The following is a 14,887-nucleotide window of genomic DNA, read 5'->3' as shown; positions in this document are numbered from 1 at the left end:
CTTATTTTGAGCGTTTATTAGAGTTTTCCAGAAAAATGTATTTAGGGTCAGTAAACCTAAAAATCACATTCATAAATTTTTAGGACCTCTATTTTTTGAAATATTTAAGTTTTCCACATTTTGGGGGTAATTTCGTACTAATTTTAAAGTTATGCTTATTTTAACTGTTTGTTAACATTTTCCAGAACATTTTTTGTTGAAACTAATGCATTTGGGTTCACTAAGCCAAAAAATCACATTGGTTGCTTTCTAGGAGCTCTACTTTTTTTAGATATTTTAATTTTTCACATTTTGGGGTGATTTCATACTATTTTTTTTAGATTTTTTATTACAAGCGTTTTTAAAGTTTTGTTGGAAAAATTTGTTTCAATAATTGTAATGTATTTCGGTTCAGTAAGTAAAATAAAAATACAAAAAAAAAATTTACAAAAAAAATTTTACGAATTCCTATGCCTTTTCATGTAGGAATAATTTAAAAACTAGAGCTGCTACAAAAAAACTAATGTTCTTTTTGGAATCAGCACCCTAAATTTAGTAAGACATGATCAGGGGCGGACTGGGGGTCAAAGGGCCTCCCGGGACTTTAAGGAAAAGGGCCACAAATACATAATTCACTTTTAAAATTTTTAAAAAGAAAAGTAGATATGCAGAAACTGTTTCTTGATATTAAGTTTTTCCACGTTTATTGATCTATAATCTGTGAACAGGCGGATCAATTTATTTGAGTGATTGAAAATAAAAAAAATGTACAGGGCTAAGTTATATAACATTCATTTTAAAACGTTAAGTGGTTGTTACTTTCAGTTTAGTCAAAAGAAAATATGTATTCTTTATATATCTAATATAAGGCCTTTATATATCAATATGTCGAATGTCACTTTTCATAAATGTCCACCTCTTCCAAAAATATGTACAAATACAAATCGACAAAATCTTTATCTTAATTTGTTTGAATAATGTAGAATGTTATTATTATTATTATTTGATCTCAACACAACGTTCTAGAATGATATTATAGCCCATGCAAATTAGTAAATCAAATCGCATTTTTCGCAGGACTAAATTTTTTTTCGTGGAATGTATTTGGGTGAATGTCCTTATCATAAAAGTCAATTTTTTGTCGAAAGCAGCCGCCATCTTGGAAAAGAAGTTGGTACCATTTATATTTAATAGCTCCATTTTTACTCATTTTAACAGTCTTATTCACAATAAAACTATCTTAACAATGATGTTCTAACGAATTCCGTGGCTATATTAAATTCAATTTTATAACTGGTCCCGGTTTGTCTCGAAAGGTGGGGACAAATTGACATTTTTACTTGCGATATTGGTACTACATATAGGGCAAGTTAAAAATTCGAAAAAATAATCGGACTTGAGATAACAATCAGACATGACATTAAGATGATAGAGTATGCTAAAAAAGTGGGTCCCGCTATTCTGGTCTGTCTGTCCGTCTATAAGTACCGCGAGTTATAGTCTAAACTAATACAGCGATTTTTTTCAAACTTGGTAGTTAATAATTTTGGGTGATTCCCTGGAGGACAAATTGAAATTTTTTTAGGGCCAAAATTAACGGTACCTACCTGTCTTTTGAAAAATCGATTTTTTGAAAACGGGTTGAAAAATTTTATGGAAATTTCGTTTTTTTATTTCTAATAAATGGTATACCAACTATATTTTTTGAAAAATGTTGGAAAAATTTTATATAATGTATAAAAAATTATTTTTTTATAAAACGACTTTAACGATTTTCGAAATTTTTTTCTGAAAGTTCCTTTTCATGGAAGATATCAAATAGCATAGGTACTTAGTTTTGTGTAAACGATCATTTAAAACGGTGTTTAATTAATTACAAAATTAAAATTACGTCATTCCGTCCGTCGTCGGTCTGTCCTACGAGCTAGGGCGTAAACGGATAGATGGTAGATGGATTTCCTTGAAACTTGGTACAGATGATTTTTACCTAGTTCCAAAGACCCGTTTTTTTTTCAATATACCGTTTTGGAGGTATTGCAATTTTTTCGAAAACGGCTCTCGAAATTTTGTGTACGTAATAGTCTTTTGAATTCTAACAAAACTGCATTTTTAGTTTTTCTCAAAAAATTCGGAAAACGGAAATATGGCGTTGTCGTTTTTGCAAAAATTGTCATATTTTTTAGGTTTCTATATTTCAAAATCTACATACAGGTATTTCTTATCATTTTAAAGTGTAAAATGCAAAACAAAATTTAAAAAAAGTTTATATTTTAAATCTAATTTTTTAATTTTTTTCTCGGAACTTAACAAAATCTTAAATATCCAATAGATATTAAAGATAAAGATACTTTTAACTACAAGAGCAAGTAAGTGCGACCCAGTCGTGCATTTTATTTTCTTACGTGCTTTGACCTAAGGGTCTCAGAAATTACTTTACAAAAAATTACGATGGATACGTTTTCGAGACATAATTTCTCAGTTTTTTGTCGTTGTTTTTTTCCCAGCATAGTTAGTACCCATTCGGGCAATATCTTGAGTAATAAACGACCAATCTGAACAGAAAAACCGGCCCTGATAGCTGAATAAATAAGCAACAAACACTAAAATATTTTTTTGGGTCACTCCAGATGTTTAAGAGCAATGTATAAAAAGATTTTTAAAGTAAATTTTTGACAAAAAATTTCTTACTGAAAGAAAAAATCAAAATCTTTCGAATCCTCATCGTTTTAAATTTTGCATGTGTAGTACGTTTTTTGGAAAAGATAACAAAATACTTTTCTTCAAAATCTATGGATTTTGTAACTATCAATATTTTGGACCCTTTTTATTACTTTTTGGGTTTTTGTCTATAACTTGAAAACCAAGCTGAATTTGAAAATTTTTATTAAGTAATATTTTGAAGATAAATAAATTTTCTATCGATATGAATCCTTTAAATTTTTTTTCAAATTAATAAATTGTAAAAAACTTAAGAAAAAACTATTCAAAAAAGGAATAAAACGACATTTTTGATGTTTTTACTAATAGTTTTTTTGTATCCTTTGAGTATTTTTAGATATAAAGGAGAAAAGAGAATACTACTTTATCTTTCAACATAATGGTCACAAAAATTAAATACGGCTAAAATTGGATAAAATATGGACTTTGAAAACCTACTGTTTTTGATCTTTTTAAGTCATTTTTCTTTAACAAATACAAGTAGCATATTTTTATCAATTTAAAGCATTATTTTATAAAAAAAAACGATCTCATATGATATTGTTTATCCTAAATCCCGAAACTATTTTCTAAAGATAAAACCGCGGAGTGCTATTAAATGAGAGGGTGAAAATTGAAGATAGGGGTGCAAACGCCCCCTTTTTGAAGTTCTCAATATATCTCGCCAACAAAGCAAAATTTTTATGTATCGCATTTAAAACTTTTTTGTAGAGAATTAAATTTCCTATAAGAATAATGTTTTTTTCCTATAAGAATAATATTTTTTTTTAAATTCAGAAAAAAAATTGAGTATCTAAACAGTCGAAAAAAACACTAGAGAAAATCAAAAATTTCATTTTTTTTAGTTTTTTTTTTTGTTACTTTGGTCGTATCTCTTTTTTGGGCTGAGTAAGACATAAAAATTGCTCTTAAAAATGAGATTAAATTTCCTCCAAAAGTGTCTTGTCTGTGGGCCACTTAATACAGTGAATGTTTATTATGGAAAGGGGGGAGGGTCTATCTGCCCCCTTTTAGGCGGGAACGGCAATTTTTCAAAAAAAATACTTTAAATAAAAAACAATTATTAAAAAACAACGGCAGCACTTACAGTTATGAACGATACTATACGTTTTTTACAATATTTTAATTTAAAAAATTTCAAAAGGATGCATATCGATAGGAACTTTAAAGTCGAGTAACTAAGGCAAATTATTATTGTAAAAGATCCATAGGAGGACTACATTGACTAAAGGGCCACAAACATAATTCTGTGGACCTCGAAAGATAAATAGGAGGCCTCCTTAATTGACTAAAGGGCCACAAACAAAATTCAGTGGGCCTTCAAAGATCTATAGGGGCCTACAATTAATGAAAGGCCAACAAACAAAATTCGGTGGGCCTTCAAAGATCTATGGGGGACTTACATTTACTAAAAGGGCCACAAGCATAATTCTGTGAACCTTGAAAGATCGAAAGAGGGCCTACATTGACTAAAGGGCAACAAACAAAATTCGGTGGGCCTTCAAAGATCTATAGAGGGCCTACATTTACTAAAAGGGCCACAAGCATAATTCTGTGAACCTTGAAAGATCGAAAGAGGGCCTACATTGACTAAAGGGCAACAAACAAAATTCGGTGGGCCTTCAAAGATCTATAGGGGGCCTACATTTAATGAAAGGGCTACAAACAAAATTCGGTGGGCCTTCAAAGATCTAGAGGGGGCTTACATTTACTAAAAGGGCCACAAGCATAATTCTGTGAACCTTGAAAGATCGAAAGAGGGCCTACATTGACTAAAGGGCCACAAACAAAATTCGGTGGGCCTTCAAAAATCTAAAGGGGGCCTACATTTAATAAAAGGGCCACAAAAATAATTCTGTGGACCTCGAAAGATTTATAGGAGGCCACAATATGTTTATATTGACTAGCAACCGAGCATTTTATGAGAAAGTTTTCTATTACAAAATAGAATTTCAAGTGCTTTTAAAAATTTCTTCTTGCCCGAGGGCCTACCGGGAAAATTCCCGGTTGCCCGGTGGGCCAGTCCGCCCCTGGACATGATAAACAACGGTCTGGAAAATTTGTGTGTGTTGGGCAGTGTAAAGTGTCAAGATATTTAAAACGTTAAGGGTTTCGTTTTATATCAAATAGTATGAAGAATAGAGCTATTGATCTGTAAAACATTTATTTCAAAAGTGCCTTTAGTTCTTGAGAAAAAGCTTCTTCAAGTTCAAAGTAATGCACAAATTTCAAATAGACCTGACCACCTAACCTGATTTGGCCTGGAAAATTACATGAGTTAAAGAATATCCAATTACTATTTACATGAGTTAAACATAAAATAGCAAGATTTGTGGTTTTTTTCTTAAACTGGTGCTAATATCACATACCACATACCAGCCAGCAGTGGTTCATAAGTATTGAGTAAGTAACAAGCCAATAATCTAGAATTTAAAAAATCAGTTGGAAGTAGAAAAACTCAAATCAAACACAAATCGTTTTATTTAAAAATTAATATTGAAAAAAAAAAACAATTTTGTTACCAATCAGTATTCTTTATCGTTTTATTTAATTCATTCCTTTAAAAAAATCAGATTATTACTTCTTTAAGAAAGTGCTGCTAACAATTGGGGCAGAGTAGACAGAAGGTGCAGCATAACCAGATGCCACCAAGGGACTAGCTACATTAACACCGGCAGTGTTGTATACAGTTGGTGCTGTATATCCTGCGCTATAAACTGATGGATATGCAGTGTATGCCAATGGAGCATTGTAAAGTGCTGGAGCTAATCCAGCTGAGTAAGTGGTGTAAGGCGAAGAGTAAGCGACAGCATTTTGTACTCCAACAAGACCAGCTTGGGCAGCAGCAGCGAAGCAAAGAACAAGACATACAAGGAACTATAAAACAATTTATAAATTTCGGTAAAATGAATTTTATTAAAATAAATAAAGCTGACTTACTTTCATGATGAATTATTGGATTGTTGTTTAAGACAGTGCGGTGTACTTGTCAATGATGAATTGAGCTCAATTTAATGACAATTTATACTTTCAATGACAAATAGGATTTTGTATTTCCTTCAAGCCATAATCCGGAACAATATTATTGATAACCTTCTTACAATTTTTTATTAACTCGTTTGGCTACTTAAAAAAGAAGTCCCACGTAATAACTGTCGTGTGACCAATTTATCAATTTATTGAAATATTTTATTGTTGTTTTTATCTAATGAATTCATGGAACTGTCTTTAAATGGAACCGAAAATAATGCTAATTTTAATTGATTTTATTTTTTATATTCAAATATTATCTACCCATATTATTATAATCCAACAACTGTTAAATGGTTGTAAAGCGGGGGATAGTATTTATAACTTATGTGTGGAAAAAAAGTAACGGTACTCTTCATAATATGCCTATATCAAATTATAAAAAATGAGGAGTGCTCAAATATTACATATTTGAAGTTATTGATTTTTGTTATAGTTAGGAAGAACTCACTCTCGTCACACTCGTTCCAATGAAAATACCCTAAAACCCAGTATTTGAAAATTATGATATTATAAGAGCCAAAGGAAAATTAATATAGTTCGTTAAGTTTCTGTGGGATCTTTTTGGGTTCGTAACAGAAGTGCCACAAAGGTTAATGATGAATCAAAGCTCTAAGCCAATTTTAAGCCTGTTGCAAATGTGTTAGTTGAACTACAAGATATAGCCCTTACAAAAAACAAAACATTTTCCAACATTTGTATTTTATTTAACAAATTTCTCATGTATCAAACATTATGATTGATCAATTATTTCCATATAATCATCGCCTTTTTCAAGACCAAAATGAATTTCATTATACCGTTGATAAGCCCACGCCATTCTTTTTGAGGTAAAATAAATACCCACATCCCCAAACACATCCATCGTGATCACTCCAGCTGTTTCATTAAAATGTTTTGTCATTGCTTCGAGAGCAGTTTTTGAAGCATCTTGTGCTGACATTCCTCTAAATTTCATAAGATGCAAAATTCGAGAGGCTAAATTGTAACGCATTATTGTTTCGCCATGACCAGTAGCGGAAATACCTCCCATGGCATTGTCAGCATACGTTCCAGCACCTAAAATAGATGAATCACCAATTCGACCAATTCCAGTTAAACCACCAGTTGAAGTAGAAGCAGCTATATTTCCTTCGGCATCAATAGCTACTGCACCAACTGTTCCCGGCTCTCCAAAGTATTTATGATTTTCTTTTAATTCAACAGTCTGATTTTTATAGTTTTCTAAAGCCTTTTTAGCAGATTCTGTAACCAAAGTTCCATTCGGAAGAATCTCAAATCCTTTGTCTTTAGCAAAACGCATTACACCTTCGCCAGCTAGATACGTGTGCTGAGACTTTTCCATAACACTGCGAGCAACTGAAATTGGATGTAAAATATTTTTAACAATTGAAACACATCCCGCATTTAGATTAGCTCCATTCATAATAGATGCATCCGCTTCTACTTCTCCATCCCAAGTTAGTACTGCACCATAGCCCGCATTAAAGTTTTCATCTAATTCCATTGAACGGACGGCTTCTTCAACAGCATCAAGGGCACTACCGCCATTTGTAAGGGTCATATAGCCAATTTGAGCAGCTAGTTTTACTCCTTTAAGCTTGCCCTCAATTCTGTCATCAGTAATATCACCAGCACCTCCATGAATAAGAACTATTGGAAGCTTATGATGTCGCTAAGAAATTCAAGTTTTATTAATATAAGTACTCTTAAGTCCAAATATTTATCTGTAATTACCGCAAAACCAATGTTTATGAAACTTGTAGCAACAATAGACAAAATCAGCAACTGCAAAATATTAACTTATTTGAATAAAATTTGATGAAGAAAAATTTAAATATTTTTTAGTTATCAACTAATTAATAAATAAAAGGTATAACAATTTTACAGAAGAAAAATGTAAGCTATGAATATTTTTCACTATTTTTCTTTATTTGTTTTTAGCGGGATTTATGAAATTCGCCTAGATACAACTCATCAGTTAGATGCAGTTGTACCCTTCTCAAACCCAAATGTTTTGGTCGATGAATACCGAATCTTATTAAAATTACTTAATTTTGTGTTTTTATTTTGCATAACTATCCGTATTCGCAGTAGGATTTTAAATGTATAAGAAAAGCATTAAAGCAACACTCTAACGCCGATAAGAAAAGAAGCAAATCCAGCTGCCTGCGGTAAGAATTTCTTATTTGGAAAATTCTACTGTGGATAACTCACAAAAAAAAACACACCTACATAGTTATACTTATTTATTATTTCGAATAATAGTTTCCTTACACTTTTTAAAGCCGCCATTTAAAGAAAGTAATAACTTGACCAGCAGAAAGGAAAGACACAACTGAAAATCTTATCGATACATAAGAATAGGTACATTTATCTGCTACAAAAATATAAAATATTAATCTTTTAATAAATCAAAACCAAATCTCTTGATAAGAACCCACATTATCTGTCATATTAATTTTCAATACGTTCATATCTATGGGATATATACAACCGAGATAAATAAAAAAAAAAAAAACTACTATTTTTACACAAAAATAGTAAGCTTAAGAAATGACTTCCACAAGTCTCATTCAAATTTTGATAATTTTTCAAGTTGGATGTTTTAAGGTCTTATGAATTCATTGTTTTTTGTTTCTATTATAAAATGGTAAAAATAATTTCAGGGCACATAAATCTATTGGCCTGTAATTATTATATATAAATAAAATATTATTTTTTTCAAATTTTGTTTTCTAGTTTCTAAATAAGAGCATCTCAAAGTCGTGCATAATGCACTCATTTCAAATTGACTCATTCCAATATTACTATAATGAACGCCTCATATGTAAAAGAATTTCAGAATCAGTCTCTTCAAACTTTAATTTTTATATACTATCAATGGATAGATGCAAATCGCAATAAGGGTGTTTATTTATGAATTAAATTTATTTTCATCTTCACCCATAAATAAATAATCTCTTATTTAGAATAACTTAAAAAAAACTACAGCTTTATTTTGTTTATATTTCTTTTTTTTTCTTCATTAAAATTTTATTTAAATAGAAAACATTAAAAACTAAAAATTAAATAATATAAAACAATTTAAGGTTTGACTTAGCCTGTTTGGGGATGGAGTTGTTGTTGTATATAATATATATGTATATATATATAGATAATGGTTTTATGGATAGATGTACTTTTTACACAGTGTTATTTGTTTCATTTAATATTAATTTAGTACTTAAAATTCTTTTTTTTTTTATTTATTTTTTTTTTACTTTTATCCTAAAATGTATTTAACCACATCGTAATACCATTCAATCGATATATAAATGACTATATTTAATATAATAATAATTAATTTACTTCTTTCATTGCATTTAAATCCACATTTACATTTAATTATTATTATTATTATTTTTTTGTATTATTTTATTTTTTTGTTTAAGTAAAATTATTTTGTTTAATCATTCATGTAAAAAAATAATTTACAACTCTTTTGTTTTGGGGGTTAACTTTTGCAATAATTTGTTTTTCTTTTTTTCGTATTGTTATTTTTGTTTTTTTTTTTGTATTTATTTGTTTCCTTTGGGCTTGAGGGTATAAGTTAGTTTAACATTTATTTATGTTAGTAGAAGTAGAAAAGTTGATTTTACAAATTTTTAAATTTTTAAAAAAGAAAAATTATTATAAAAACAAATTAAAACTTTATCTATGGGGTGAAAAGGAACAACATAGGGAATATCCTGCCTTTATTTGGTCAAAGCATTTAAAAAAGCATTTAAAAAAATTGTTTCCTTTGCTTAAGCTCATTTGGGACAATAAGAAATGTATGAAAATTCAAAACCTTAATGGCACGAACGAAAATGATAAAAGTATTTGATATAAGAAGTCTGGAGTTTCATTAAGAAATTGATCTGGTCACTGCATGGAACAATGAAATGAATTTAAAAATTAATATCAAAGCTTGTAAACGGCTGCAAAATATTAAAAACATGCGTTTTTTACAAAGCTGTTCTGATATACTAAATGGGCTCTTATGTAATAGATGACCAACAGTACTTCAGCGAATTGAATGAATATGAAGAATTTGTTAGAAACTTTTTCAATAAAAAAAATTTTGTTAATTAAATTAAAAGATAAGAACAAAGACGAAAATCTTTTTTGCTCTTTTATATTGCTTCTCAAAGTGAAAGCTCTAAAAAACCTTTTACATGAGAGAAAATCTCTTTAGAAAAAAGTAGACAGAATCTTAGGCTTCGAAGCTGGACCAAAGGCAGGATTGGGAGAAGCTTTCTTAATGGGTTATACAGATATCTCATAGTTCATATCATAAACACTGGCTCGATCTGGTGTTGGTGTAGTTGCTCTCTGTTGATTATTGACAGCCGATGACGGCCCTAAGCTATTGTTTGACATGTTGTTGCCTGAATTCACTACACTGCCATTATTTCGGGCTTGTTGCTGCTGCTGCTGTTGATCCATTGATTGCATCTCCATAGAATCGGTCATTTCTAAAGCTCGAACAAATGACATTGGTCGCGTTGGTGTTTGTTTTCGTTTTATCTGCGGCGAGGGTTGGGTTTGTTGTAGATTTGGATTTGGAGGGAAGACAGGAACGCCACCCCTCAGAGCTGGTTGATAGCCACCACCACTACCCGCACTACCAACCATTGTATTTGTGGAAGAGGACTGAGCCACCACAGTGCTCGTTGATGGATTATTACTGCCACCACCTCCACCGCCATATCGCATCATGCCATATGGCTGTGATGTTTGAACTGGATTTGGTGATAAATGCTGTGAAGTGGCCACAACAATAGTTGGACTCGTCGGATTCGATCGATGGTGATGAATATCGTATTGCATTTGGTGTTGCTGTTGCTGATGGTATTCGTTCAGTGGTAGGCGGACTTGATTGAGAACATGACTTAGCGGATGTTGCGCCATATTCATATATTGGGCAGGGTGATGATTAGGTATAGTGCCTGCACTATTACCGCCGCCCACACCGCCGCCACCACCACTGGTACCATTATTAAACCCTGGTGATGTATCCTTCCACATATAGACACCACGTTGTGGGCTACCGGCTAGCTCTCGTATATTGTCGACTGTGTTGTTCGTTCGAGCGTAGGACAATTCGTTGGCAGAGGGACCACTATTTCCTCCACCTTGTCGAACTAGTTCGCCTTCAGATAGAAAACGTCGCTGGGGTGATCCATATTGGCTATTATTGGCTAACATCATTCCCCCTATGGCACTTCCAACTCCCATGCCACGTTGTTGTTGTTGCTGTTGTGATAAACCATTGTGGTGCATCATTTGCATTTGTTGTTGCTGTTGGGTGGGCAGGCCAGGTGCATATTCATAGTAAATTTGTGACTGTTGTTGTTGCTGCTGTTGTTGATTGTTGTTTGGTTGTAGCGATTGTTGTTGATTTAAGCCAACGGCTATGAAGTCTGGTCGACGTGGTTGAGTTGGGGTGCCAGGATTAGACCTTTATCAAAAAGAGAGAAAAAAAATAAAGATACAAATTTGATTAGATTTTGAGTGTGTAAGATATTTATTATTCTAGTGCCAACATAGAGTGCAGGCAAAACAGATTTTTTAAATTTTTATATTCTCAACAGAAAAACACAAACTAATGCTCGATCAAAATGCAGATATATTTTTAAGACATAGAATGAAGACGTTATTTTAAAGTTTCAATAGTTGTGAGCTTTATTGTTAATTTTGTTTGTTTTGTGAAAATGGAGTACTGAACACTGATTGAGCTATATATAAAATTGAGAAGAATGTTGTTTTTAGATGTTGACTACTGAATCCAATGGAGATGAATTATTTTAATTTTTTTAAACTACCTTTTAGATATGAATATTATATTTTGGATTAAGTGAACACCAAATATACAAATTAATTTATTCTTTTTAAATAAGATCATAAAAGGGATACATCTCATTTGTTTCGAGTTGACTTTTAACAAGAAAAATATAATATTCAGGGCCAATTTTTCAACAGTCAGATAAACCTCAGTTAGAGATTATTCCTAGGAATAAAAGTTTTTAAAAATCAGGGCTTAATTGAATTTTTTTGCGAGTTGAACAGGCATATAAATCAGAGGCCAAATTATGTAGATCGACACTGTTTTTTTTTATTGTGCAGCGGAGTACCCCGTGGCGCAATGGTTAGTGCCATGGGATATGAAGCCAGAAAGCTGGGTTTGATTTCCAGCCTAATATTTTAAAAATTGGTCAAAATGTTATTCTTTTAAGATTTATTTATCTTTTTTATTTCTTGTGGTGGTGTATCTAAATTTGAGATTTATCAATACCTATGGAAAAATGCAACAAAAGGCAATAATTACAACTTTAAAATGTAAAAAAAAATGCATGTAAGTTTAAAAAAAATTGTATTAGTGTAAAAAAATTTAATATCAAGTTTTAACAGATTTAATTAAATAACCCTGATGAAGTCGATAAACTACGACAAAACGCAGGGAAATAGTATGAAATAAAAAGATTGTATTTCTATGTATATAGAAGGAATTGAATAAAAAAGCAAGGTTCAACATAAACCTTAAAAGATTTTGATTTTATTTCTTTTAAACATTAAAGCTGTCAACTTTTTATAAAAAAGAATAATTTGTTTAGATGAAATACGGCCTTTTTTTATTCACTCCTCAAATGCACTCAAAGACTTTTGATTTTTTACTTGACATTTTTCGGGTAAGGCACGTGAACCAAATAATTTGATACTACGGACGGATAAGCTATTGTTTTGTCATCAATTTTGTTCGGATCGATGATCATGTACAAAGCTGCATAGTTATTGCAATTTTTATCGCCAGCCGTGTTTTCGTGAGAATTGTGTAAAATAAAGCAAAAACTAATTTTTCCTGGAAGAAAGTAGTCCTTTATTGTTCAAGGGTTAAAAATGTATGACTAAAACAAAAATTTCTCTATAAACCAAAAAATGAAAATCTTTTATTTATCCTTATCTATAATTTTTTGGTGTTTCCCGTTCAAAATTTTACTGAACTAAGAACTGAATTAACATAAAAACAAAGCTAATAGGTTACTTCCTGGATTTTTTAATTACATAGTCACAGTTTTAAAAACTTTTCTATCTATGCACATACATATTTTCTTTAAAATATTGACTCTTTTGGCGAAACATTATTAGCAACTATGTTTAAACCTAAAGACATAAAATAATAAAAAATTGCAATATTCTGTTAACCAAAATATATTTTTCTAACTGATTTTAATATTTTAAATTGAGCTATCTTTATCTATGACGCAACGTTTTATTTTTATTATTTAAATTAAAACGTATGAATATAAGTATGTATTTTATTTCTCTAATTAAACCGAAAATAATTTTAAGGAAAGGGAACTAATAGTTATAGGGGACCTTACACGTTCAATCAGGCTGAAAAACAATACGAGAAGATACGACACACTCTTATTTATTTATTTATTTTTTTTTTTTCAAGTGATTGATAACAATCGATTGAGCGTGCAGCGACCGCATTTTCCAGAATATAGTGATTGACACAGTGGTGCAAAGTGACATTTTTTTATTTCATTATTTATTAGGAGTTCCTAAGTAGCAGAACTATAAATTGTATTTGTATGTAAAAATAAATTAAGTCAGATAATTTTTATTGTATTTATTTCTGCAAAATTAAAAATCCTAGTCAGGAACTTAGGTAGGTATAAATTTCTAAACAAAGAACAAGCTAATTTAAAAAATTGTGTCAGAATTAATTTTCGCACAATTCAAGTGTTGTTTTCAAAATTCTTCGAGTTTTTTTCAATCGCTTTGATCGCTTAAAATGGATCATTAAACTAAACAAATATTTTTAGAAGTTAAAGAAACTATTTATTTTATTTTTTTTAACTATTTCTATTAATTTTTTGTTTTTAAATGTTTTATAAGTTTACATAAATGGTAATAATTGAAGGGTCCAGGGGAAAAACAGCATAAGTCCATTCCAACTCATTTCGAGAAAAACGCATTTTAAAATTTTGTTCCCCATACAACTTAGTACTAAGCGCACAAATTTTATTTATTTTTTCAGCAAGGCTAAAATTTGTTTTATAAAAGTAAGGATCCCATAAGATAGTGCTTAGTTAATACTACAAGACCTCATCATTAGTTTATTTTTGACAAAAAGTGGACATGTGCCGTTTTTCCCCTGGACCCTTCAATTGTAATGATTTAATTTAAATGGACACGAAAATACCTGTGATAAATGTTTACGATTTTATTTGATTTATTTATTATTCGAAAACACGTATGTATTATGAATGTTTTATTTATATAATGTTGTTTTTTTTTCTAATCACTCTAATGTTTCATTAAAATTGACACATCAAAGCATAAATCATAACACAAATCTAAAGCATAAAAACATTGACAAAAAACTTATGTAACAAAATAATTAATTATGTTCACATGTTATATAAAAAACAACAAAAAATTATAATAAAAATAAAAAAATTAAGTAATCGAAATCACATAAGCCCAACCACAGCTCAAAAAATAAATTCTTTATAAAACTTTTATTATCATATATTTATGTGGTGAATGGAAACCATTTGCAAAGACAGTGCTTTTTCAATGTTAACAAAAAAAAAAAAAACAAATCGACAAAATTCGGTTTTTTTCTAAAGCACTAATCGTGCGCACAAACTCACCTCACCTGCTTTTTTTTGTTATTACGATGTAAAGGACGAGAACGACGAAGATATTAACAGATTGAGTTTGTATCGGATGTTTGGAGACTACGATAGTTAAAAATTGGAATTGAGATTAGTAAAATTGTTGATGTTGATATTTATTTTTTTGTAATTATTATTTAAACCATGTTTTCTTAATGGGTTTATTTCTGTCGAGTTTCATTTAATGAACAAATAAAAAATAGCATGAACTTTTTTAAATACAAATAAATCAAAACTAAATTGAACTGACACAACGAGACATTTATGTTTAAATAATTTTTAAGAAAAAAGTGGTTCGATAGAATTATATCTTTCGCTTTGCAAAAAAGATAAATTGTCTATAGTATGATTTTCTACAAATTATATTTGGAAGACATTTTTTCTCGACATAAAAGTGAGAAACATTGCGCGGGGCAACCCTATTCAAACTATTGGGATAACTGGGA

At 30.4% G+C, this 14,887-nt stretch overlaps 3 protein-coding genes across 7 annotated transcripts in view; all 3 read right to left on the bottom strand.

Annotated features, from left to right (window-relative positions):
* Window positions 1–5,243: 5,243 nt before the first annotated feature.
* Window positions 5,244–6,098, bottom strand: LOC129910270 (uncharacterized). The gene is made up of 2 exons (XM_055987587.1): window positions 5,638–6,098; window positions 5,244–5,574 (listed from the first exon to the last, which is right to left on the bottom strand). Exons 1-2 carry the CDS (start codon window positions 5,641–5,643, stop codon window positions 5,275–5,277), a joined length of 306 nt encoding a protein of 101 aa, XP_055843562.1. The 5' UTR covers window positions 5,644–6,098; the 3' UTR covers window positions 5,244–5,274.
* Window positions 6,099–6,360: 262 nt separating this feature from the next.
* Window positions 6,361–8,091, bottom strand: LOC129910269 (probable isoaspartyl peptidase/L-asparaginase GA20639). Its single transcript, XM_055987586.1, has 3 exons — window positions 8,005–8,091; window positions 7,465–7,515; window positions 6,361–7,402 (listed from the first exon to the last, which is right to left on the bottom strand). Exons 1-3 carry the CDS (start codon window positions 8,020–8,022, stop codon window positions 6,461–6,463), a joined length of 1,011 nt encoding a protein of 336 aa, XP_055843561.1. The 5' UTR covers window positions 8,023–8,091; the 3' UTR covers window positions 6,361–6,460.
* A 1,137-nt stretch (window positions 8,092–9,228) lies between these two features.
* The window catches only part of LOC129912666 (palmitoyltransferase ZDHHC8), a 56,859-nt gene continuing 51,200 nt past the window's right edge, over window positions 9,229–14,887 (bottom strand). For all 5 annotated transcript variants that reach the window (XM_055991018.1, XM_055991021.1, XM_055991022.1 and 2 more), the window contains one exon: window positions 9,229–11,212. In XM_055991018.1, the coding sequence (XP_055846993.1) occupies window positions 10,018–11,212 (1,195 nt within the window). In that variant the 3' untranslated portion in view covers window positions 9,229–10,017. The remainder of the gene's footprint in view (window positions 11,213–14,887) is intronic.

This window comes from Episyrphus balteatus, chromosome 2 (genome assembly GCF_945859705.1).
Source record: "Episyrphus balteatus chromosome 2, idEpiBalt1.1, whole genome shotgun sequence".
Taxonomy (NCBI): Eukaryota; Metazoa; Arthropoda; class Insecta; order Diptera; family Syrphidae; genus Episyrphus; species Episyrphus balteatus.
The sequence above is the reverse complement of the archived record's forward strand: the minus strand, read 5'-3'. Positions and strand labels throughout refer to the sequence as shown.

Coding starts and splice junctions, on each gene's coding strand:
- LOC129910269 (XM_055987586.1), bottom strand. Junction 7,403..7,464: donor TCATAAACATTGGTTTTGCG/GTAATTACAGAT, acceptor TGAATTTCTTAG/CGACATCATAAGCTTCCAAT.